Source organism: Apaloderma vittatum, unplaced genomic scaffold (assembly GCF_000703405.1).
Source record: "Apaloderma vittatum isolate BGI_N311 unplaced genomic scaffold, ASM70340v1 scaffold22207, whole genome shotgun sequence".
Taxonomy (NCBI): domain Eukaryota; kingdom Metazoa; phylum Chordata; class Aves; order Trogoniformes; family Trogonidae; genus Apaloderma; species Apaloderma vittatum.
The window spans coordinates 377-25,653 of NW_009724834.1; the positions used below are offsets into that span (position 1 = coordinate 377).

At 48.3% G+C, this 25,277-nt stretch overlaps 2 protein-coding genes across 2 annotated transcripts; both read left to right on the forward strand.

Annotated features, from left to right (window-relative positions):
- Positions 1–3,563: 3,563 nt before the first annotated feature.
- Positions 3,564–14,122, forward strand: LOC104276390 (protein DDI1 homolog 2-like; the record flags this gene model as incomplete). The annotated part of the gene is made up of 8 exons (XM_009872686.1): positions 3,564–3,749; positions 4,790–5,020; positions 7,305–7,431; positions 10,218–10,345; positions 10,913–11,041; positions 11,827–11,930; positions 12,353–12,542; positions 14,019–14,122. Coding segments are annotated over 8 exons (1,199 nt in total), but the record flags the coding sequence as incomplete, so codon positions are not given.
- On the forward strand, positions 7,386–17,593 carry RSC1A1 (regulatory solute carrier protein, family 1, member 1). Its single transcript, XM_009872687.1, has 7 exons — positions 7,386–7,431; positions 10,218–10,345; positions 10,913–11,041; positions 11,827–11,930; positions 12,353–12,425; positions 15,561–15,623; positions 15,711–17,593. Exon 7 carries the CDS (start codon positions 15,743–15,745, stop codon positions 17,591–17,593), a length of 1,851 nt encoding a protein of 616 aa, XP_009870989.1. The 5' UTR covers positions 7,386–7,431; positions 10,218–10,345; positions 10,913–11,041; positions 11,827–11,930; positions 12,353–12,425; positions 15,561–15,623; positions 15,711–15,742.
- The last annotated feature ends 7,684 nt before the right edge of the window (positions 17,594–25,277 follow it).

Here is a 25,277-nt window from a genome sequence, read left to right on the forward strand (position 1 = left end):
CTCTTTGTTTTGGGTTCAGTTTTGCTTTTTTTTTTTTTTTTTTTCCTTCCTTTGGCAGTTCCTGCCTGTTTATCAGCAGGGCGATGCATTGCTGGATGAGGCCGTGTCAGCTCCTTTCTTCTCTCTGCACCTGGCAGAGTTTGTGGAGTTTTGTGGCGATTCGTTTTCGCTTCCCGAGTGTAAATTAATAAAGTATTGTTCTAGTCAAGTGAATACTAGTCAGTGATGGAAAAACTGCTGAAGTTGGGGTGGACGTGTTTCCTTGCCGAGCAGGTTCCCGATGCTTTGCCTGCAGCGTTTTGCTTTACCTCTGCCTTGGATGAGCCTTTTATTTTGGAATGAGAGATTGATTTTGAGAGGGAAGTGGTCTCCAAAGCACAGGGAGAAGGTCGAGGTGAGGTGGATTTTCCTCCTGGGGGGAGAAACTCAATTTTTGGTAGGTAGAGAGAAACCACCTCATATAAAGGCTCCTCTCTGCTGCACTCCAGCAAAACCCCCCATGTCTGTGTCGCAGCCACCAGTGAGGCACCCAAATTCACAGCCGGTAACGGGGACAACTTCTACGCGTGGGACTCTGTGAGCACACGGTGGCTTTGATATCTCCCGGCGCGTGGAGTGTGAACTCCTCGTTGTCAGCTTTGTCCCCTTTGCGTCACAGTAACCTGCCAGCTCGGGGTCTATTTTGGCATAATGAGGGATCGCGGACTTTTCTGCTTGAATTTGCTGGGAGTTCCCTTCCTTTGCTGCAGAGTTTTGTGTTTCTCTCAGCCGCAGGTAGCAGGGCTCAGTGCTGTGCTTTTTGCAGCCACCTCTGCTTTCCTTCTGCTCACCCATCTGCCATTTATGCATCATCTTGCTTCGCTTCTTTTCCCATTTCCTAACCAGGTCTCTTTTGTTCCTTTCTCTGCCGTTTCTGCCCAGTGTTTGCAAAGTGTTTTGAGGACCCCTGTGGGGAGAAAGGTATAAAAGTACAAGCTATCAGTGAAGCAGCTTGTTGCATAGAAGGATTTTGCTTGCTTAAACCATCTTCCACAAATGGGTAGCATTACTTTTGCCAAACTTGGTGGTTTCCTGCTGTTTTTCCACGTCCAACGTGTTCGTCACATTGAAGGTGTCACGTCGGCACGAAAGAGAGGATGGGCTTGTGTAGGGCAGAGCGAACCACAGCCACATGTGGAGGAGGATTAATCCCCATCTTGTTCTCCGCTGGTTTGTGCGATTAATTCTGGGGGCTGCGAGGTTTCCGAGGGATGGCTGTGGCCCTGAGATGGGAGGGTCGCCTGAGATAAGGGGCATTCTGCTGGCAGGCTGTGGTGATAAGAGAAGCTGGGTGAGGAGAGGAGAGATAATTTGGCTCACAACATTTTCCTCTCTTCATCAAGGCGGCGGCTTTTTTGGAGAGGTCACAAGTGGGCTCTCGGCAGAACCGAGTCCTGGCAGCACCAGTATTTCCTTCGTTTCTCTTTCATTACGTGTCGCACATCTCCTGCCCTTGGCCTTGCGCAGGAAGATGTACCAGGCTCTGGGTTTGGGTTGATTTATGGTTGCTGGTGGTGTCTGGCGCTCTCGATCAGGATTCCTTGCTCCTACCCTACGGTGTCACACAAAACCCAACCGTCGTGAGGTACCGGGGTGTGTGTCCCTGCCCAGGTCACCTCCAAAAGAGCCCACGTTCAGCCTGGCCAGCCTGCAGAAATACACTACAAACCAGACAGTCAAAACCCAGCAAGATGCAATCAGTTTGTGTAAGAGCAGGGCAGGGTGGGTCAGAAGCGCGTTAAGCCGCGCCACTAATGGCTGTAGCGCGAGTGCTGGGCGCTTAATTCGTTGTCTGAGGCGTTAAGGCCGAATTCTCGTAAATCCAATCCCAGCAAGGTGACAGAAGTAAAACCTTGCTTAAACTGATTAACTTGTCTTTTCCAGAGTGTCTGTGCAGGGAAGCTGCCATTTAAGATTTGTGTGTGCAGCTGGGCTTTCCTACAGGCTTGCTTTCTCTGCAGGCAGGGAGGGACGTGACCGGTAACGTGAGAGGATGCGTCGGGACTCTTCCCATCACCAGCTAACCTTAATTATGCCGGATTAGTCTTGCAAACTGTCAGAGTAGAAACTGTGCACCTTAATAGAGCTTGCAAACAGCCCCGTGTTTGCTTTGGAAGGGACCTAGCCTGGTGCAATACTGCTGAGGCTGTGAAGTGTGTCGTTAATGAGAAGGTAGGAAGCTCGTGCTTGTTTCTAATTGCTTGTCTTTGTTTAATTATGGTGGCTCCGATTGCTGTTGCATGTGGTCCCTGTGATTTTTTTGTTTTTTTCTGTCTTGCCTTCAGCACCGCGGCGGACGGTGGATCTCCGCTATTAGAGCGCGTTGGTGAGAACCTGTGTAGTATTTCCGAGTTGCTGGAGCAAAGCAGTGAGAGTCCACGGCTTATTCCAGATTTTAAGACACGTATTTTGGGCAAGGGGCTTTTTTGCTCGCTTTTTGTGGATGTGCTACTTGCCATAGCGTCGGGTAGAGCCGTAGCCTGTCCACGCAAGCGCCGCGAAAGCTTCTCCCACGCGGCTCTGCCAGTCCCGACCTGTGGCAAACCTGTTGTTGCTGAACCAGCCTTTTCCAGACCCGGAGAGATGCGGTCCGGCTAAACGGGGTGCAAAACGTGAAATTCCACAGCGTGCCAGAGGGGTTTCAGCCGAGTTCTCTTCTCCAGCTCTTCATGCTTTGGCCTCCTGCCAGGGGTAGGAGGCTGTTGAACCGATCTGCCTGGTCTCGTTGTGCTCCAATGAAGATACAGAAACCTCAACGTTTAACAGATCCCGTTTCTGGGAACTTTTCACATCTTTATTTTGTTTTTCTTGCTTTCCCATATGTCCGTAGATATTACAGATCTAATGGGAATAGAAATGTTCCCATGGTGATTATTCATTTTTATCTTGGTATGTTTTTATGTTTAATCTATGGATCTCTTGTTAAATCGGATTATCTGAATAGAAAATGATGTGCCTTTACGTCTTATAGTCAAAAAGAAGTTAATTCCCCATCACAGACTGATTGCAGTCTCGGGAGCGGTGTCTTTGGGTGCTGAACCTTTGAGTTTGGGTAGAGTTACATCCCTGAAGGGAATGGGAAGTCACTGAGGTAATCACTGAGGCCCCTGTAAAACTGGTTATTCTGGGGAACTGTGTTGTGGGAAAAGGCAAGGATCATAGATCCTGGACTGGATCACCCATGGATCTAGCGGGATCCTGCGTGTGTGCAGTCGGTCCTTGGTCGGGGGGAGGTAAAGCTGTAGCAGACGGCTGTGACTTGTGCAGTCGTAGAGATCGGATTTTGGAAACGCGTGGCAAAGAGCCCTGGTGCAAGGCTGGCTTCCCTTTAATAATCTTGGCCTTTAATTAAGAGGCCAGCCCTTCTCCGAGCCGCTGGGTTTGTTCAACCGCTGACATGTTGAGGTCTTTCTGTGCCCGAGGCAGAGGTGCGTGATGAGAATTGCACACCTTACCTTCTGAACCTGGAGCTGGGTCCAGACTGAAATGCTTTCCTGAAAAAAAATAATATTAAAAAAGCCCAGGATGTTATCTGCTTTGTCCCGTGTGGTGTTTTTCATTGCACTCTCTCCATGAACAGATTGTCTATGCGGAGCGGCCTCTCACGGACAACAACAGATCTTTGGCCTCCTATGGCTTGAAAGATGGGGACGTGGTGATTTTGCGACAGAAGGAGACCGTCGAGCCGCGGCCCTCCATCCGATTCCCAGGTGAGAAACGTTTTGGGCAAACTTTTGCTCTGAGCACGCAAAGAACTCTGGGTTTATCCAACACCAGCTCCGCCTCCTGTCAGTCTCCTTTAGTCCCTCTCTACGCAAAGCACTTGGGAAGGGGAGGTGGCTAGGGATCAGGTGGGGGGTTTGATTTTATCCCACGGAAGGGAATACTGTTTTATTGTTCTTCTGGGGAAATGCAAAGAAAACGCGGAGGATAGCTGGTTCAGAAGAGCAGTTTCTTGCAGAAGCACGTGAATTTTCATACGACCGCTGGTTCCCTGCTGTCTCAGCGCGGAGGCGCAAGGTTCTGCAGCCTGTGCAGCTGCAGCACAGACATGTCGAAAGGCTGTTGGGATGCGCGCTCTGAATCTGTGTGGTGACAAATACCCGGAGAAGCTGCATCTTAAAGCCAGTTACGCAACTGTAGATGCATGCGAAAGACTCCTGATAACGGCTGAGCGGAGCCCTGCTCCTCTGTCCTGCCTTCTGCAGCAGTTCCTAGCAAATCCCCCTCATAAAATACCCCTGGAAAAGAAAGTTCCGCTGGCTGAAAAGGGCATGGGAGCGTTGCTTGAGGCCTTCACCCTCCTGTCTCAGCTGTGAGGGTGGGTACCTGCAGTGCAGGTCTGCAGAAATTAGACTTTTTTTTTTTTCCCTCCCTGCATTTTTTTTTTAATCTGAGAGATTCATAGACACCAGGTTTAGCCTTGCGATCCCTCTGTGTGGTACTCGCGTTTGCGAAGCTGGAAATAACTACCCTGTGCTTCAATAAGTGCATTTCAGGGGAGAAAAAAATGGGCCATCTCGGAGGCTAGACCAGTTACATAAATACATGCTTGCATTCCTAACCCAGTAACCTGAGTCCGTGCCCGTGCTTCTGACATGAATTGCTCTTTGCAGAATCCAGTCTAATACTGTGGCATTAAGAGCAGCTCATCCTTCCCGCTGTTTTTCCGCTGTGTTTTTCAAGCAGAATTGTAAATGTGGCGCACTGACGCTTCGTATTTAAATTTTTTTTTTTTCCCCTCCTTGAGGCCTGCCGAGGATAGACTTCAGCAGCATCGCGGTTCCCGGGACGTCCACGCAGCAGCAGCAGCCGCCACCACAGCGGCTTCGCCCGTCGCCTCCCGACGCGCCTTCGTTCCCTCAGGGTTTGGACAATCCAGCGCTGCTCCGGGACATGTTGCTTGCGAATCCCCACGAGCTGTCGCTGCTGAAGGAGCGCAACCCACCCTTGGCAGAGGCGTTGCTCAGCGGAGACCTCGGTAAGTTGAGGTTTTTACATCTGCAGGAGGTGGTTTTCAATCTGTTTGAGCTCAGTTCTAAGAAGAGGCAGCCGCGGGTTGTTAACTAGCTGGGTTGGTCGCCGCCAGCTCATTGATGGTGCTGATAAAAGGTGCCAGCTGGGAGTCCTCAAGGCAGGGTTCCTCTCCTTCTAACAAGACTCTTTGTGGCAAGCTGGGCCCATTTCTCCTGCTTGGCTTCTTTAATATCCTCTGTCCCCTACTTGGAAATACCAGATAATTGGAGTTTCTGGGAGCACGAGTGGCTCGGCCTCTGATTTTGACGCTAAGACTCTCTGAACGCACATTTTCAGTATTGGTGGTGCACTTGCTGCGTGCCAGAGCCCCCTGAGACCTCAGCAGAGAGCAGCGCGCTGTGAAACCAGCTCTGCCCTTCGTGGTGAGCCACTGCAGAAGCAGACATTAGAAGAAACAAGCAAATAAAGCCTTTAGGGAGCTCTTTCGATAGGAATAGTCATAAGTGCTTAAGTTCCTGTTAGTGTTGAAATTGTTCACACGTTTTGGGTGCAGGTGGAGCCTGATGTTTTTCCTGTGACAAAAGCTTTGCCCTCCAGTGTCCTTTCAGTATGAAACCAGAGTAAGGTTTTGGGCATCAGCAGATGTGCTTCTAAACCTCTGCAAAGTGTTTGGCTGGGAAATAAATCCTGTTGAGTTTGGGGAAGTGAATGAAGAGAAGGAGCTCCTAGCAAGAGACTTTTTTTTTTTCCACTTTCGATATCACACCCTGGTGATTTCTCTCTGTTGAATGAAATTAGAAAGGAACTTGCATGGATGTAGTCACCCTATTTAATTTTTTAATTCTGACTTTAGTTCATATCCAGAGAAAACCTCACCCTTAGTGCTCTCAAGCTTCTTCGTGCTTCTTGCAAGCGCTGCATCCCTAGTTCTTCCCATCACCCTGAGGAGGTGTGCTGCTCTTGGCACAGAAAACAAGAGGTTAAGCTGAGGATACCCAGAGCTGGTTCATCTGCTGACCTGCCTCATCTTGCTGTGCACATTAAATTTTAAATCAGAGGTGCATTTTTAGCCCCAAATCGCCGCAGTGGGCTGTCGGAAGAAGCGGTTAGATCTGGTAATGCGCCTGTTCTGAACTGCTGCTCTCGGTGTTTGGACACGGATGCAGTTCAGCTCTGGCTGCCATGTGACTGTGCTGGATGCACAGCAAGCACTTTAGAAGGCACCTGCTCTACAGAAGCCTAATTTTAAAAACACAAAAACACCCAATGCCTTTCCAAACATCTAACAGCCTTTGAGCCAGGGAACTTTTTCATGGGAGCTGCGTTTCTGGAAGCAAACCCACAACCTTCTGTGTTTACAGAACTTAATTTATCACCAGGTCCTTTTGGGAATGGGCATGATCACATCCAAGCAGTAGAAAAATAGCCAGAGGCCATCCAAAAAGTGGGGATCTAAAAAGCGTGATCTTAAAACATGTGGCTGGACTTTGTGAGGCAGGTGGGCTGCCGAGGACCTCTTGATTGCCGCGGCAGGCATTCACCTCCAGCGATTGTAACGTCTCTGCCTGTGTTGACTGGATTTAAAGTAAGCTTTGTCCTTAGCATTTTTATGTCTTGCAGTTTTGTGTTAGCTCTTTGCTGGATCTGCAGGCTCTTATTTTACCGGGGATTGCTGAGTGTAAAACACAATAGATTTTGCAAGCTGTTCTTCTAGATGGGCCCTCTTACCGAGAGCTATGAAATCTCACTTCTCTCTCTCTGTCTGAAGCTTTTTTAAAATCCATGCGCACTCGATCTCCTCATTGGAATTGTGCAAGTTCTGCAGTCCTGACTTCTGCTGCTGGTCTCGTTTATCTGCTGGTTTTGCAGCCGGGTGTTTCTGGAGTATTGTGTAGGCAATTTTTGCTGCAGTAGAAGAATGAATTCCTGGTTTAATAGCAGCTCTTTGTTTTAAGTATTGTTTGTTGTCTTTGCGGGTTTTTTTCCATTTTTATTCCGTGTGAAAATGTTTGCCCAAAGAAACTGAGTTTGATTGTGCTAAGTTTGAGTAGCAGACACGAGGAGAAAGAGCTTTGTCCAGTTGCTTTTCATCTCTGTGGGTTTCAAAGTTTGCTGCTGATCCTTTGAGGTCCATCCGTGCTGCCTTCAGAGGAAGCCTTTTTAGCGTGTGCTGCTGAGTCTCCCCCTGAGTGCCTGCTGGCATAAAAAGAAGAGTTGGCGGTGCCAAAACTTGATTTGGAAGAGTAATTTCCAGTAAAAAGCATTTCTGTATCTCCTTGTTACTGCAGAGAAATTCACCAGGGTGTTGCTGGAGCAACAGCAGGACCGAGCCCGGCGGGAGCAGGAGAGGATCCGGCTCTATTCAGCTGACCCATTTGATCTCGAGGCGCAGGCCAAGATCGAAGAAGACATAAGGTATCAAACCAAAGTCGCTTGCAGGCTCTGGAGGCCTTTGCGGCGCTTTTTTTCTCATAGGGTGCTTTCATTCGTGGTGCTTTTTCCTTGGAGGGTGGCAGGAGCGTGTTTAGATCCTGCCTCAAGACACACATTTGCTCGCAGGGTGATGAGCTGAGCCACCTTTGCACGTGGGAAGGTGGGGATTTGGGATGTGTAGGCACACCCCATCCTTTAGATGTACCCAGCTGAGGGTGCAGCGCTGCTGTCCGTGCTGTGGTGCCCCAGAGCTGTCTAAGCTCATCCACTCTGAAGCAGGAGCACTTGGGGAAAGCGCTTAAGACCCTCTTGAGAGGTGGCACTTGGGTGTCTCGGACGTGTTTTGAACTGGAGAGCTGGGCCTGTGCTCGTCTCTGGGCTGGGCTCTCTGCGCAGCAACGTGGTGTCATTTCTCCCAGCTACTCCTGCTAATTGTTTTGTCTAATTCCAGGCTCTGAACATCACCGCTGTCACAAGAGGCATTCTGTAGAAATATGTTGTTCTCATCAGCGCTCGCTCCCTCTTGCTCTCTTCCAAATGTAATTGCATTGGGCTGAGCCTTGATTTCTTAAATTGAGTGATAAATCCTTGAGTCGGAACACGACTGGTGGTTATTTTCCCCAACGAAGAAATGTCTTTGTGCTACTGGCTCATCACTGGTCGTAACCAAAATCCATTTGTGATAAGAGTCGTTCCTGCATTAGGACTGACAAGGTGTTGGTGCCAGATAAATGCTTCGCTTAGCGATGCAGAAGAATATACATCTGTAGATAGCAAAACATTGCTCGGAGGCACAGGAACGCTTTCCTTCTTCTGTCAGTGAGGGGACAGATAAAGGTGATGTGCCTGAGGCTGCGCAGCTGTTAGGGAGCAGTTTGGGCATCTGGCAGTCCCCAGGTTTCACACCCCGCTTAGTTTCTCTGAACTCTTTGCGTGATTAGCTGTGTTCTGTGCAAGGTACTGCAGGCGTCATGTTTTTTGAGACACATCTCTGTCCTTGAAGTGCAGGGACCGTCAAACACAGAGATGTGACAAGAGAACTGAAACTGAAGATTTAAGCGCTGCCTATCCAGTTTAAGCTTAAATAATGAAAGACAGGACAATGTGGGACTCTCTGTGTCATGACTATATGAAGCAGGACAGACTGACTTTAGCTCCCAAGCGAGCCAGGTCTTGGATACCATTAGGTGTTTTCTTCCCCCACCAAGAAACCACGTGTACCCACAGTGTAGGAAGGCTTCCACCTCTCAGGAGATGGGTAAGAGAAGAGCCCGAGGCTTTTCCCATTCCCCTGCTGAGGAGGAAAACTGAAATGGCATCAAAATTGGGTGCCCTTTTTGGGAGATAAAGTTATTTTGGATGCAGTCACTACGGATACCTGTTACTTCCAATCTCGCTGTGATGAGCTTCTTGCAGAGCGTTTCTTCTGTAGGTTTGGACCAAGTGCTTGTGCTCCTGGTGATGTTCTCGCTGCTGTTTTGCTCACCTCCCTCTGCCTGGAAAAGGAAAAATGCCAGGGAAACGTTGGAGGATTTTAGTGTTCAGCTGCTGTGTGGGATTCCAATGTTGTAGCTACTGGCAACATCTTCATTGTGCACCCTCAGCGCGTTATTTTAGAGTGACTAATAAACATGCAGGTTTTCCGCTCGCAAGGTCTTCGGGTATACTTGGTGGTGACAGGTTTCTGTTGCAAACAGAAGGTCGTTAGGAGCTGGAGCGTGAGTTAGGCAAGGTGTAAGGGAGGAGCAGGCTTCATGGCTGCTGGGGAGCGACCTGGTGTCTCTGGATTAAGCCAGGATCATTTCTAGCCCCCTCCTGCCAAGAAGCCTGCATTTAGCTCACAAAACAATTTTGGTTGTGCTCTAAACCTGCTGTTTGTAAGGTGAGCTGCAGCAGCTGGGAGTGCCAGGTCCGTAAGCTGGAGGGATGCTTATAAGGTTTGGCTGGGGGAAGGTGTCACGTTAAACGGAAAGGTAAGAGTCTGACACATGGCGGAGGGAGTTCTGAAAGGGTTCAGAGAGACGTCCTTGCTTTCTAAACGCCTGCTCAGAGAGGAGCCTGGGTGCAGCAAGATCCAGTCTTGGTCCTAGACTGAGTCAACAGTTTATGTTTAAAGGATTATAGCCAACTCGCCTGTCAGAGTCCCCCAAGGTACTTCCCACTGAAACAGTTTTGCAAAGTCAAAAAAGTAGGTAATTTATTAAAGCGACAGGTGTAACGGATTCGGAATTGCCTTTGAGAAATACACTTATGGCGTTAATGCTGAATAGCCAGAATTAATCAAGTTATATAAACAATTAATTCATTCACGCGAGTGTCATCTGCAAATGGAGGTACAGTTTCTTAACGAAAGAGGTGTCCCTGCTCATGGGGAAAGGAGAATGAGTGGGACCTGTCGATCCACCCAGCGGCTGAAGTCAGTGTCTCCTCTCAGCTGAGACGCTACCAAGGGACCGGGTTTATACTGTTGACGTGGTCAGACCGAGTTGTGTGTCTTCTTCCAAACTTTGTGGTATTGTCAATGAAGAAAGGGAGGTGGGAGGGAAGTGAGGCCAAAATTTGATTCAAGTGCTTGGTTGCCTTACCTGAGTATGTGATCACAGTCCTCCACCTCTGCCTCGTCTTGGCTGGATACTCAAGCCTGGTAAAAGATAAGTCCAGAGTTTGACTCTCTTCCTACTCGGCTCCCAAATTCACTCATTCTTTGTCAACTCCTGGAATTTCCCACAGAAGGTCTGACTTTTCTCTCTCTTCTCCATTAAATACAGGCAACAAAACATTGAAGAAAACATGACGATAGCAATGGAAGAGGCTCCCGAGAGTTTTGGGCAGGTGGTGATGCTGTACATTAACTGCAAAGTCAATGGACACCCAGTGAAAGCCTTTGTTGACTCAGGTGTGTTGCCTCTGTTTTCATCTCTTTTTCTTCACTCTCTTTCACTGAGGGGGGCCCTAAAATTCCGTGATGAAGAGCCACATTCCAAGATCTTGAAGTGCTTAATTAAAACCTGAGAGCAGCCTGGGCATTGCTTAAGGCAAACAGAGCAAACCTGTGGGAAGTGCGAGTGCTTAAACACCCCGGATCGAGGCTGCCGTGAGGATTTCTGGGGCTGCGATGCCAGAAAGGTCACTGCCACACGTGTGTCCTATCTCATTTTACAGATGAGGGTATTTTGCATGCCTTTAACGCGATGCTTCCCATCTGCAGCCTTACAGGGAAAATACTTGGGGTTTTTCCAGCTCTACAGCAATACATAACTTTACTGCCAGTGCTGAGCTGAGTTTATATGGTCAGTTCAGCTCAGTGGGATTCACTGGAAGTCTTTATGCCCTTAATGCACTGCCCTGATGCTTGCGGGTTGTTTTCCCGGCTGCTGAATGCAAGATCTTAAGCCTTTCCAGGAAAGAATTACAATCGGTGATGAGGTGGCAGGATTTAATGTGAATTCTGTTACTGGTTAAGGTGCTCAGATGACCATCATGAGCCAAGCTTGTGCTGAAAGGTGCAACATCATGAGGCTGGTGGATCGGCGGTGGGCTGGCATTGCTAAAGGTGTAGGGACGCAGAAAATCATTGGCAGAGTGCACTTAGGTAAGTCCTGGCATTCTTCTCGGGGCAGCTTTAGTGACAGTTCAACTGCATTTCCTGCAATCTTGGCACTGAGGAGCACCTAGTTTAATGCTATAATTGTTAGAAACTCCCACTGAGTAAAAGAAAAGTGCATCTGCGGTATGTTGGTTTGTCTCGGGCGCAGTTCTCTGGCTTCTGTCTCGTTTAATGCTTTTTTTAAATGGAATTGCTGTGACACTTTTGGGTGAGGGAGTCCTCAGCTCAGAGGATGCGTTCGCTCTGGGTGCGAAAATCGAGGCTGATGTGAAACAGGACGATCCTTCCTGTTTGGGGTGGGACGGTCGAACAGTACAAGTGGCTCAGGAGGGATTCCTGTACAGCGGAGTGTTTCATATTCCTCTGTGCCGAGGGGGCTGGCTGTGCTCTTGTGCAGCTTTTCGGGATGAGAGAAATCGTCCTTACTGTCGGAAAAAAATTGATTCTCTTCACTGTTGTTGCTTCTTAGGCTTGTGCTCTAATGAGCTGTACATGGTTCCTCTAGCCTGGAGGCTCAGATAAGCAGTGCTGAAAGTTCCAGAGCAGGTCAGCTTTTAACATAATTAACTTCTTGAGACCAAGGCTGGCCTGGCAGTCCCTGGGGCTTGCACAGGGCTAGACTTTCTGTGACCAAACCAAGATGTCAGAGCTCTCGTTTCCGATTTGCCCAGCAGGTTTGTGCAGACCTTTCGTAGGAGACAGAAGAGCAGAAAGTAGATTTGTTGCGCTGTAACATTGCGAGGTGGTAATTTCTTTCCCTTGTGTTTCAGCTCAGGTCCAAATTGAAGGGGATTTCCTGGCGTGCTCTTTCTCAATCCTTGAGGAGCAGCCCATGGACATGCTTCTAGGACTGGACATGCTGAAGAGGCATCAGGTATCAAAACTGCTTTTGAAACAGTCAGTAGCTCTTTCAGGTTGAGTACTAAGTGCAACATAAATGCCTTTGCCTGTGAACATGTTCAGATTTCTGTGAGAAAAATTGATGGTGGACTGTTTTCCAGCCACTTCTGACAGAAGTACGTACGCTGCATACTTCATGGATGAGCTACAGCGTGTCTGGCTGCTCCCTGAATTTTTTTTGCTCTGATCAGAGATGCTCAGAGCTTTACAATGAACTGATTTATTAGGAGTCGAGTCATACAGGACCCTCTGCTTACAGCTGATGTTCTTGGCCCATGCTTAGCTGCTGTGAGCCGTTCCCATTGGGAATGGATTGGTTTAACCTCGTTTCTCCTCCTTTTCTGGGAACTGAATGGTTCTTAGGCAGGTCCCTGATGTCTCAGTGTTCTTTCACAGTGTTCCATTGATCTCAAGAAGAATGTACTAGTGATCGGCACGACTGGCTCACAGACCACTTTCCTCCCGGAGGGCGAGCTCCCGGAGTGTGCCCGGCTGGCTTACGGCGCTGGACGGGAAGACGTACGGCCAGAGGAGATTGCAGACCAGGAACTAGCAGAAGCAATACAGAAGTCCGTAGAGGAAGCAGGTACCAGGAGGAGCCTAGTTAAAATATTATTCTGTATAGTTTTCTTGGTGTGTATCAGGCTGGCTTCTCAGCTCCTAGGAGATAGAGCCTGATGCAGCGTCAGCGAGGAAGCAATGGAGAGAAAGGGGCTTTACTCTTGCTCGTGGCCTCTAACTGCGCTTCTCCCTTTCTGTACAGCAACATTGCTCTGCATGAAAGCGTTGGGGTGCTTGCTGTTTAATTTGCGCTCTTGCAACTTCCTACCCGCTTTGGTTTCTTGGCCTTTGCAAGTGTGGAGATGAACAGGTGCCAGAGGAAACCAGTTACCTGAGCTGTAGTGCCCAGTCAGGGATGTGGTCCGATCGTGGGATATTTCAGCAACCTCACGTAAGCGCAGCTTTGTGGAGGCTTCCGCAGATCCTGTTCTGAAAATAGCAAAGCTGTAGAATGAGTACATATCTCTGGACAGAAGTTCATGACAATTTTTAGAAATAGTACTATTTCAGCGTTTTTTCCTTAGAAGGGTGCTTGTGCCCTTGGGAGGTGGATTGCTTCTCTCAGTGAAGATTATTGTTGCTGGAAATTGCAAAAAGCGGCAGCTTAGTTCACATCCTAGTGTGTACCATCAGCCTTAGGTGTGATCTGCAAGGAGAATTTTCACCCTCCCCATAGTTTTGTTCCCCGTGCCTCTGGAATCGCCAAGCCTCACGAATGTGGGCTGGCTGGGCTGTGGAAGATTTCTGGTAGCTGCACGATTTAGTTAAGACCTGGCTTTAATGAATCGGCAAGAAAGGGTTTGCGCGTTCGACTTCTAAAGCTGAATTTGAATGTTTATTAACTTGCAGCAAGTAGAGAAATGCAAACATAGATTTGACCTTGCCCCTGTCAGGTTTTGACATCGGTAAAGGTCAGATTCAGTAGCTTGGGCTCATGTCTCTTCACGTAACCTCACAGAGAAAATATACAGATGTAAATATTAGTTCTGTTCCTGCTAAAATTTTGAGCCTGATGAAGCCTGTGTTGTTTTTTGCAATGTCTCTCTGTTTCAGATGAGACTTTGCAGGCATCATAGTTGGTTGGGCTTAGGTCTTTGCTGAACGGGTCAAAAAAAACCCCCAAACATATGAATCTTTACAATAAGAGCATTTTTGTCGAGGGCTTTAAAATGAAAAGTGCCTAAAATGACTTAAATCAAAGCTGCTTATGTACCAGTGCGGTTCTAAAGGCCACGTGACTTTGTTCAGGCTAATCAGCAGTCTGTCGTTTCCCATTGATGCTTGGCGCTAGAGGAATGTAAAAGATTTATGAGGACAGCAAATCCATTCGGTGCATTCACTTAATGCTTGTAGAGCACCCACGCACAAAACTAAGGCAAGTCTCGTTTAACTTGACCGTGCGTAAGTCTTAAGACGTGTTACAAGCCTCAGGCCCACCGGGGGGATCCTAAGATGTCAGAATATTAATGTACACCCTCTTCCTTCCTTCCCAAACTGTTAGCTGCTGCTAGGTGGTACCAGGAAAACCAAGAAAATGGAGAGAGAGAGAACATAATGCAGAACCGAGCAAGCTCAGCTCACCGCCAGGCCTGTGTTATTTCATAACAGCTTGAATTTTTTTGCTGCCTTCTCGTAGACACTACAAGAGAAACCGCTGTGCACGTCCGTAGGCTATTAAAGTTCTTGTTTTTGAATGCACCTGGATTATTCTTGAGATTTATTTAATCCCCTGAAGCCCACTTTAGTGAGCCCCATGATTTCTGTCAGCTGACTTGCTGACACAACGCTTTTAGAAAGGCAGCTGAGATGGTAGTGGAGTCCTGGTACGTTTTACTGTGAGCTTTTTGATACTCCCGCGCTGCCAAGTTGTTGCAGCTGCGTTAAGAAGGGATTGTTCTTGTGACGGCCGCTGCATTTTGTACCAAAGCGTATCGATCAGAGGCACAGTGTTGCAGCACGTAATGCACCGCTTTTGTTTGATGGAGAATAAAAGAAACAAATAGCTGAGGTGAAAAAGGCAAATTTCTTCTGTGTTTTGGAACTTAAAGGAAATCTCCAGCTGTACGTGTGAGCAAGGCTAGCTGGCCCCCAGGACACCTGGGTAGCTGTAAAGAGAGACAGACTGAAGGTAAAAGAGTAAGACCACTGAGTTTTGGGGTCTCTGGGCAGGAAAAGGGAACTAACACAACAAATCACGCCACACGAAATCTGGGTATCTGATGTGGGACGGAGCAGGGCTTTAACGGAAGAACAGAGGCCCTTACAGCAAAAGGTCATGTTAGAGATTTAACAGGAGCATGAGAGCTGATACATGAGCGAGATTAGACTATTAGCAAGATAAATTCACTTATTTAATCTCTTCAATAACTAGAGCCAGTGTTTGGTGCTACTGAAAGCGATCTGCCATTCATCTGTTCTCCTTGCGGAAGAGGAAACTGCGAGCTGGGTTTGACTTCTGGCTGTCCCTTCCTCTGTTTTGTTCTTCCCAGCCTTGGGCAGCAGTTCCTTTGGGGGATTTCTGCCTTTCGCCTCAGGATCTTTACGCTTCCCTTTTGCAGAAAGCCGATGCTTGCTCACCTTCCCCTGCCGATACTCTCTCACCTTCTCCCTGCAATGCCACGAGCCATCACGAGGCAATAGCTGCTGGGAGCACAGGCCGAGAATTGTGGTGCCTTCTTAATTCTAATTTCCCTGAAATGTAGCTCCTGGATAATTTGAGCCATATGGAGGACAAACCAGTATGGGCTAGACGTGTACCTTGTGCTGCATTTACTTTTATCAAGTGTGTAGCTTCCCCTCCAGACCACTCCACAGCATAGATAGTACAGAACAGCCTTTCAGCTTTCTCCAGCTGAGTTATTTTTATGATGTAATGAATTTCCGAGGCAGAAGGCCTGGAAGGCAGAGGACACGGGGAGCTCCTGCTGCTCGTACGCTGCCTTGGCGGACAGGCGGGACGGGAGCTGCGAGGACTGTAACGGTGCATGTGGTGTGCTCTGAATGCTAACACGAGTTTGGTGTGTTTGTTTCCTAACCCAAACAGAACGTCAGAAGCCTTGATGCATGTAGTGTGTGTTTACTGCAGCTGGAGTGGGCCACAGACCAGGTATTTATAGCCATCGGTTGATAAGTTTTCACGGCCTCAGTGGTTCTCCTGTGGCCTAACTGCTTCTTTCTTTCTGTCTTCTGTTAGAGAATAGTGACAAAGAAACTACCTCACTGGAAATGCCCTCATTACCAGCTTCTGATGGGTTTCAAAATCCAGTCCAGTCTTCAGGACTAAATTCCAAGATCTGTAATCCCACAAATCAATTACTTGATTGTTCTGTCTCTGCCCCTGCTTCAGTCTGCTCATCTGAATCTAGCCTCGCAGAGCCCGTTGGTCCTAGAGCCATCAAGTCTTTTGAGTCTTCAACTGAATGCGAGATAACCCCAGAAAAAGAGCATCCTCTCTTACTGCAGCACCTTTCCAGTAACGCTTCCTTGGCAAATAACGACCCTTCTCCCCAGACAGGGGAGGTAACCTGTTGCAATCCAGCTTGCCTTTCACAGAAGACACTCAAAGAAACATTTACTGCTGACAGTCTAAAGGAATGTAATGCTAAAGAAGACAACTGTGGTCAGGAACGCCCTGTGGAAGTGACAAAAGAAAATAGTTTGGCTGACACTGCTGACAAACATGAGCAAAGTAAAGATGTCTGTCTGTCTGCAGAATGTGAGCTTCCCATAGACCGTCAGATGGGTCACGAACCAGAAAAGGAACATCTGGAGAAGCAAACTGAGACAACTGAGCCAGAACCTCCTCGCCATGTTGGTGGCATTGAGAAACCTGTTGGGGAAGAAGCCAGCTGGCCAGAAAATCCTCCTATGGAAACGAGAGGGGATGGACAGGAGAAAGCAGGTCTTGTCTGTGCAAAAGGGAGTCTCCAAATGTCAGCCTCCTGTAGCTGTACACGTAAAGAATGCTTCATGGAAATAGATGTCGCTGAGCAGTGTGTAGCTGAAGCCCACGGCTCGGCAGGTGAGCAGGAGCAGCAGGCCGAGAGCAGGCGTGTATCTCACCTGAACTTGGACACCTTCTCCATGGAGGTGGAGTCGCTAAAGTCTGCGTCCTCCCCGAGCGATCTGCTCTCCACTGGTGACGTCCTGCAGTGTAAAGGCACTAGTGAAATTGCTGTGAAGTGTAATGAGGTGTCTAATTTGGCGGCTGAAGGCAGCTCTTCCCGCTCCAGCCTCCATCAGCTGGACACGGATCCAGGAAGATCTTCAGAAGAGCCGTGTTTCTCTCTAGCATCGGCCTTGAAAGAGCTTCACAAACTCTTGGTTATCAGTCGGAAAGGAGAATGGAAAATTCTTGCCTCGGAAGAAGTCTCTCAGCTGGAAACAGTTCACAGAGAGCCAGTGGCACAGCAGAAGGGGCTTTCTGAAAATGAGCAGAAAGGCTCAGATCCAGCCAGGCAGGAGCAAAGTTGTTCGTTCTCCAAGGTGAGGTCTGAAGGTGCAAGGGTAGAGGGGAAACCGCTTGGTGATCTTGGCACAGAACACGTCGGCACTGGCTCCGTCAGTGACGTGCAGTCAGCTCTTGGAGAAGGTGCTTTCTCGATTCAGAAGCTTTCAGGTAAGAGCGATTCGGTCGTGGTGAATTCTGCAGCAACACCTGACCAGCAACACAGCTCTGAGCAGGTGGAGGTTCTGGCAGAAGGTAATCGGTGTCCAACCAGTCCAGCTTCAGAGCAAAACACACCTGTTTCCTCTACATCTGCTTTGGATGAGGGTGCACCTCGGGATCCGCAGAGCCTGGTGACAGGAGCACCCGGGAGAAGCAGCAGTCCTGCTCCTGAAGGTCCGTGGCCGTTGGGTGGGTGTGAGGAGCCCCAGCTGAGCCCGCCAGCTGGCTGTACCGGACTTAGGTCGGGCGCTTCTCCGCCACCCGCTTTCCCCGCGGCTGATGTTGATCGGATCCTCGGCGCTGGTTTTACCACACAGGAAGCTCTTGAGGCTTTAGAACAAGCGGATGGAAACGCAGATCTTGCTCTTCTCATTTTGCTAGCCAAGAGTATCGTCGTTCCAACGTAATTACGGAAGAGGTAGCTGACTGGGGTGTCTTTTATGTTAAAGGACGTATCTAGTTATACACCATAATGTACAAGCAGAATGTCGAGCCAGATTTTTTAATTATTTGCAGCCAAAGTAACTTGTCTCTTCTGTTTCACTTGCTCGATTTGGCCTTTTAAAAGAAAGAAAACATCCTAGCATTGTGTAGACAGGATAACTTTTAATTACGCATACTGGATGAAAATCAATGTTTTTATTTAAATGTACAATTTTAGAATAAGCTCCAATGTTACGAATAAAAAAGCAGAAGCCATTTAAAGATCAACCGCCCTGTCCGGCGCAAAGCAGATTGCGAGGTGAACCGTACGCGCACGGGACAGGAGTCGCACGCCAGGTTTCGGTACGGCGCAGACGCCGAACAGCGCTTGTCCCAGCGGACTCTTTGGATCTGTTGTAGCTCTCCTGCGCTTTGTAACCCAGTGTCCACCCCTGAGGCTGATGAAACTGTTACGGGAGCTCCCGAAGGTATGTCGATGCCCGCAGACGTGTAACGCTTTGCAAGAGGAGCTGGAGGGGAGGCGGGGGCGTTGGGGAGCGCGTGTTTTCGTGTGTGCGAGGGGAAGGCTGATGCCCGTTTCTGCCAAACCCTTCGATGCTTTCGGGCCAGTGTGTTCGTTTACAACATGGGGATAGGAGAAGGGAAGGGATAGAATTTGGTGCTACCAAAACTTCAGAGATGTTTTAACTCATTTGAAGATTCGCTGGTATTAATTGTAGAGGACGGAGTGGGGGAAGGAGTGGTTTTGTTTGGTTTTTTTCCTTCCCTAGCCTTGCCCACATCATGTTTCCCCCATCCAAAAGAACAAAAAAAAAAAAAGCTCAACCACTTTAAGGCAAAACCTTAACGAGGAAATTAACAAACCAATCATGTGTTACGGCTTTTAATCCCCCTCTGCGTGGGGAAGAACGAACTGTTTCAGTGGATGCGTTCTCTCCGCACCGAGCCGGGGTGCGGTGGGAAGAATGAAGAAATCTGCTTTGCACTGGTTTATCTGGGTGTTTGGGGATGATCGGCCTCTCGGCTGTGCAAAGGCGACCTGTGGAAAGCCCGGGGTACGTACTTAATACCTCTTAAAGAGCGAGGGCTCCCCGATAGGGTTTATGAAACAAATGCACTGACATGGCTTCTGTGTTACAACCATCGTGGCCTTCTGGGAAGTCCCTGGTGAGCAGCCTGCACGACGAGGTCTCACCAAGGCTGCGCTGTAGGAAGCTCTTTGGAGGTGCTTTTTTTGAGGGGATGATCTACTCTGTGATGCTCCGCAGAGCCCCAAAACACTCCTGGGGCTGGGAAGGGGAAGGGAAGCGTGGCTTAAACGCGATACCAAATTTTAAGTAGGCGCTTGGTCCCGCTTGCAAATCTCAGAAGTGGCTTTTTGTGTCACGTGTTCGTCTTGAACTTTCTGCTCTGAGCTAAACCTGAAGTGATGGGTCAGCAGTGGCTGGAAACACGTTTTTGTTCGTAGCTTTCATTTGTTGTTAACGTTGTCTCAGGCCTGTGTTCCTGGTGTTTTGTTGTCCCTGTGGCTTAGCAGATTTGCTTACATGTCCACCAGGCTTTTTTTGTGCAAGGTGGCATTTAAAAACAACACAAATTCGGTTTCATCTGTGAACTTGTGGCAGTTTCTGCTGTTGGTGAGTGGCACTCGTCAGATTTTCCTTAGGACGCTTGGGCAACCAGGAGATCCTTTAGACTAATGGAGACCTTTAAGGAATTCATGTCTGTTGAGCAGAGTTTTGCGTGAGCTGTGAACGTACCAGCTGGGCCTGAGGCTCCCAGACACGTTTAGTGATGTCGACAGCGGACGTTGCTCCGTGTGTATGTTGGAAGCATCGCTCGGCTGTTTGGGAACCCCTTGCTGGAGCAGCATCGAGTAATTCACTTGAGGCTCTTGTTCAAAACGAGCCTCGTGGATGGAGCTGACCACACGGCTGCTCGCTCACTCCTCCCTGCCATGGCGAGTTGGGGAGGAGAATCATTTAAACTCTATTCCTAAAGGGTTGGACTAGATATTCCTTGAGGTCCCTTCCAACCTGGTATTCTATGACTCTATGATTCTATGATGATCAGAAGGGAATGATAGGTAAAATCTCATGGGTTGAGACAAGGACAGTTCAACAGTACAAAACAGAAGAAACGGCAGCAGTGACAATACTACCAATCGACACAGAAAGCGAGTGAGGTACAACGAGCTGCTCGCCAAGCGGAACCCAGTGCCCAGGCCACGACGCAGGCTCTGAGCTAAGCCAGCTCCCACTTTACAGACCGAGCACGGTGTCAGTCTCGTATCAAGTATTCCCCCGGCTAGTTTGGTTCAGCTCTTGGCTGTGCGCCCTCCCCAGTTCTTGCACAAATTAGCCCTGTGCCAGCCAAACCCAGGGCAACGAGTGACTGAGACAAGACTACAGCTTGTTGATGGTTACCAGGCAGGTGGTAAGAGTTACCCCCGCTGAAGTTGGTATTTTTAATAAATATTCTCCTGGCAACAAGCGCCTCAAATCAGTGAAAGCCCCCTCTTGAGGCTAGCACTTGGGCTGGTACAGGAGTATAGAGTCATCGGTTACCTCTTTAGAAGCCTTAGGAAATACAGAATCACAGACTGGTCAATATGATATCTTAGACCCGTTCCAACCTGCATCTGGTTCGCTATCGAAAGCAGCGACAAGAACGAGGCTCCCAGCGCTCAGATCCAGAGCATCCTCAGTCTAAACAGCCAAACTGGCTCCCAACTCACACCCTGGCTCTTGGGGAGGTGGTCCTGGGGGTGAGCCCCCCTCACACACAGGTACCAGCTGCAAGTTCTTGGATGCACGGGAGCTGAATTTGTGTCCTTAGCCCGCAGGTTCATCTACTGCCAGCTTCTTGAAGCATCCGTTGTTAGCCGGTCAACGTGATCCCCTTCTCGTATCTACACTTTTTGGTTTTAGAAGCATTTACTCGTAGCTAGACAAAGTACTGCTGCTTTGCTCCAAACTGGTTAAAGGCTCTAGTTTTATGGCCACATTTACATAGACTGCATAAGCAGAATTTATGCTATAAAAGCTTTAGAGCATCAGCCGATTTGCTTCAACGCTCGGTTTTATTGTCAAATACAATTTTTGAAACCTGCCCTTCAGCCAAAGCTCTCCTGAAGCATTTATCGATAGCGCAAGAATTTCCTGGGTAACTTTCTCTGAACTGCTAGAAGCAAAGCCTGACCCCCACTTGATAAAAACTTGTCAATAAATACTTGATCAAGCTGATCCAAGCCCGGTGATTTAAATCTCTTAATTTCAGAACTTTCTTTTGAGTGAATGGCTACGTGCTGCTAAAATAGAGAATGTAGGAGCAAGATTTATGTTGTAGAAAATCGGGGCAGTAGTGAGTATTTAAGGTTCAAATGAAAAGTAATAGAACGTGCATTGTCTAAAAGTTGTCTTCTGCTTTCACGTGCCCGTGTGTCCTCTCTGCTGTGTGCAGACACGCTTTGCTCGGCCTTTAGCAATCGCTTCAGTGGTCTCTGTGCTTACCTGGCCCACAAAGCGGGAACACTTCTCTTTGCACGGGGATGCCAGACGGCTACGGCTTGTTGGTGAGAGCAGGGGATCAAGTTAACGCCAAAAGCTGCTCAGGTTTCCACGGAGCCACGCACCCTGAGCTAAAATAATTCTCTTCACTCTCTTCCCTCTCCTTATTCCTCAGTGCTCCAACGTACTCATGTCACATCAGCTTAGCAAAACGATTTGACTCCGAAAAGTCCAAAGCAGAAAAAGTCCAAAGCAGAAGCTGCTTCGTAAAGATGGAAGCGCCTCTGGGGACCTGACTGGGTCTGTAGAGCTGGTTTCTGGGTGTTCCCTGGAGCCTGGTGTTCCCTGGTCCCGTACGTTGCTGTTGACTTCCAGGATATATTCTCTTACTTAGAGATACTGAAGGAGTTTACCAGGCCTCTTGCTGTTTCTGTGCACGAGGCTCTCGGTGAGTTCAGAGGTGGTGATTAGTGAAACGTAGGCACCTGAAAATTTCTGGGCACAGATAATTCTGCCAAAAGGAGGAAATATTTCCTGGTGAGAGTCCCTGGCATGTTTACCTGCTGCTGAACAGAGCCAAGCTACGCCGCGGTATCGTGACAATCTCTGCCTTGTTGCTACGTGTGTTCAGATTTCTACATTTCTGGGACTGTTAACCTTGTACCTCCTAGAGATGTTCCTTTCTTCTTGTCTTTGTCTCTCCCTCTTGCTGACTCCTCTCCTCACAAGTAGCAATATTTAAGCGTACTTGCTGAATGCTTAACTTGCTGAGAAGTTTTCTTTAAAGCACTATGCCATTTACAACTCAAAGGAGGACCAGATCCTAGAAGTTTCTTCACCAGACTTGGACTTCTTGCCAAACAGCTCCCCAGAACTCTTAACGTGAATTCAAAGAGGAGAAATCAAGAGGTATTTTTGCTTGCCTCTCTTGGAAGGCAGCTTGGGAAATGGGCTCGGTTTCGTGTATGTCGTTCCCTTCTGAAGCGTTCAAGCGATTTCTTCCTGCACTGTGTAGACGAGGCGTAGTCCGTGATCCAAATGGGTTACTCTTTGACTGATGCTTTTTAGCTTGAAGAGTTTTACAGACTCACTTAAGGAACTTGAGGGAATCAATACTCAGGAATCCTAAAGCTGGTTGCATTTGTGTCATTTACTCTTCTGGGCCGAACATACTGCAGTTGTCCTCGCAGGTGGCTGAAGGGAGGAGTGGTCATGTCATCAGAGAATGGGATGTGGTTCTGCCCAAAGTAATACACACTTGATTCTTTTTTTGATTTTATTTTTTTTTAATATTGGGGGACTGTTTATCAATAAAATCGATGTGTAAAAAAAAATTTGATATTTAAAAAAAATGAATAAACACTTTATGATAATGTTGCTTGCTTGGTCTGTCTGTACTTCTGAGATCTTTGCACTCAAACCCTTCTCTGGCTTTTTTTCCAAAGCCGATAGAATTTCCTTAACGTAAATGTCGTTTTGAACATAACAAGCAGAAAGGCATGTTTAAAAATATTTCAGTTGGTGTGAGAACAGGCATGAGAAATTCATGTATTCCCTTTCTAGAAGGACGAGATGTAGAGTGCTTCAGGCAGGACTCGGACGTGGAGGAGCGTTCAGGTACGACACAAAACCTGTAGCACTTGGCCGCAGCACCATGTGCTGGAAAAATGAGTGAGGCACTCCTTGTGTCTCCTCGCTAAATACCTCATTTCCGAGATTAAGAGGTGGCTGGTTTTATTTTTCTCGAGCTGGAAACTAATCTCCTGGGGACATCAGAAAAATTGGCATCTCTGGAAAGCTCATGACAGTTTTCCAGGGATTATAAATGCCAATTTTTCTATTTCTGAAGTCCCATTCTCTTGGTGTCATGTAATAAAACAAGTTTTGGAAAGGGGGAGTAGAGGATTCTGCTCTGAAACTTGGGGCACAGCTTAACCCAAAGTGGCAGCATTTGTCTCGTGGAGCAGTAAGTTCTTTTCCATATCGTGAAAAACAGATGCGCTTTTCCTTGAGGCAGGTGCTGAGTTTTTGACCATTATGAATCTGAGCTATCCGGAGCGGTCAGTGTTCGTACCAGGTGAGCAGAGTCTCAAAAACACGAAGCGTGATGAATCACTTGCTCTGACAAAGCGCTTCTCGGACGGTGGTTTCCTCCTCACGTGTTCAGAGCTCTGCATGTGAGCTGGTGTCACTATTAGGGCTAAGTTATGTCATTAAGGCAGCCATTAATTAGGAGGGCAAAACTATGCTTTGAATTCTGGCCTTGAGGTGGGAAAGGGGAAGGTTTCATGTGTGGGCTGTTCATTCCCCCTTCATACATTGGCCAGAAACGTGGGTTGCGATTTGTTCTGCTGGGGGATGACTTAAGGACTGAATGCTCTGTTTTAAAACTATTTTGAGTACTTAGGCCTTGTCCATTCTGCGTTACGGAGGTGGTTTTCCTTTGCACCTGGATACCAGAGCAGATGAACCACACTGTTATGGTTGTGTTCGTGTTTGGGATTGTCCCGGTTTGAACTTTTCAATCTGCAGCCCGTTATATGCCCAAAAGAGTTTCAGACTCTATGTAGAATTTAAAAATGACAAGAGAAGAGGGGTTTTTGAGTAGGCAGGTGGGTGCAGAGGCTGCGTTAGGAGCAGGAGCTGGATGCAGAGAGCCGAGCGTTGCACCACGTCGCTTCCGGCACCAGCGAAGTTCAGAGAACGGTCAGCACGAGAAAGAGGACTGAGCCGGCGCTTGTGAATTCCGCAGTGCGCTCACGGAGGTTCCCTGCCTCGCTCCTCTGCAGTCTCGTGGCTTTAGAACGTGCCTGGTGAACCACTTTTGGGGCAGGTTTGTCACCAGAAGGGGATTTGGGAAATGCTGCTGGCCTGCCTGGCTTTTGATTCACTCAGTCTGCTCTAACTCATCTTTCCTCGGGGGTAAACTGCGGGTGAAGGACCCCGTCGGAAGCGCGGTCGCTTCACTATGACACAGCTGGCTCTGACAACCAAGCTTACTAATTACAAGGTGCTGTCATGATTGCCAGTAAAACCACTGAGTCATGCAGGCAAGGATGTGAGCAGTTGGTGGTTGAAGTCTTTCACAGTGGCAGCTGCCAAAGGTGTGTCTAGCTTTGAGTCCCTTTGTTAACAAATGAAAATGGGGAGCGTTTGTAAAATTGAAACACTTGTACCTGCGGTGGAGATGCAGGTGTGCTCACGGGGCTGCCCGTTGGTTGTGAGATGCAGGCCTTGCCGCTTTCTGATACGCTTCACGTTTCTTCCGTGTTTTTTCCCCCAATACTCAATTTTTTCTTGCCTAAATCTATACTGCTGCCTCCTGAAATGTTTCCTGTGCCTCTAATTTCCTTCCGCGTCGCTGGTGACCTTACTGAAGTGCCCGACGACTGCCCTGCGTGATAAACTCTGTGTATCGTGGGAGGAAGGTACCTTGCACTTAATGCACTTTGCTGCGGGAGAGGAGAGGCCCCGCAGTGACTCATCCTGTGCGTCCTTTCATGACAAGCGCCTGATGGCTCCTCTCTTTGTGGGTAAATGTTCTTCATGCTAACGTTGAGCTGTAAGAGTCAAAAATCCTCTTGGGAAGAGGGTAGGAAGCAGGTTATCACGTGGCGGGAGTGGCATGGTTCCTCCTGAGCTTATCCGGGGAGAACAGGAACTGTCTTTAAATGCTGGGAGCAGGGAATTTCCCATCTAACTCCTTAATTGTGTGGTGGGTGCTTTAATGGGTTACAACCAACTCCTGTTTGGAGTAAACCAGAGACTTGGGGCATTCAGAACATCCAGGAAAGCTACAGGAGACCGGGAAGGCTGCCGTGCGATGGGATTATACGGGTGTGCACGTCACACCCAGTGCCTCCAGCATGAAGAATGCAAACAGACGCTGCTGGCTGGTGCTGTGCAGCTCCGTTTTCATTATACGCCGAGCACGCTTTAAATCCTAAAATTAACCAGTAAAGAATAAAACCGCGTGTCGGATCTGTTGGGCTTTTTCAAAAGAGGCCGGCTTCAGTTGGGCAGTCTTTCCAGTGACTCGTTAAGGGTCAGGTTTAAATGTTAGAGGCTCAGGGCTGCCACAGAGGAGTTGTGTGTGTGTGTTCTAGCGGGGCTGTTCCCCTCTCATCTCCCCCAGTTC

Bases quoted from the DNA above. Each gene is read 5' to 3' on its own strand.
- RSC1A1 (XM_009872687.1), top strand. From the start codon at position 15,743: ATGCCCTCATTACCAGCTTCTGATGGGTTTCAAAATCCAGTCCAGTCT.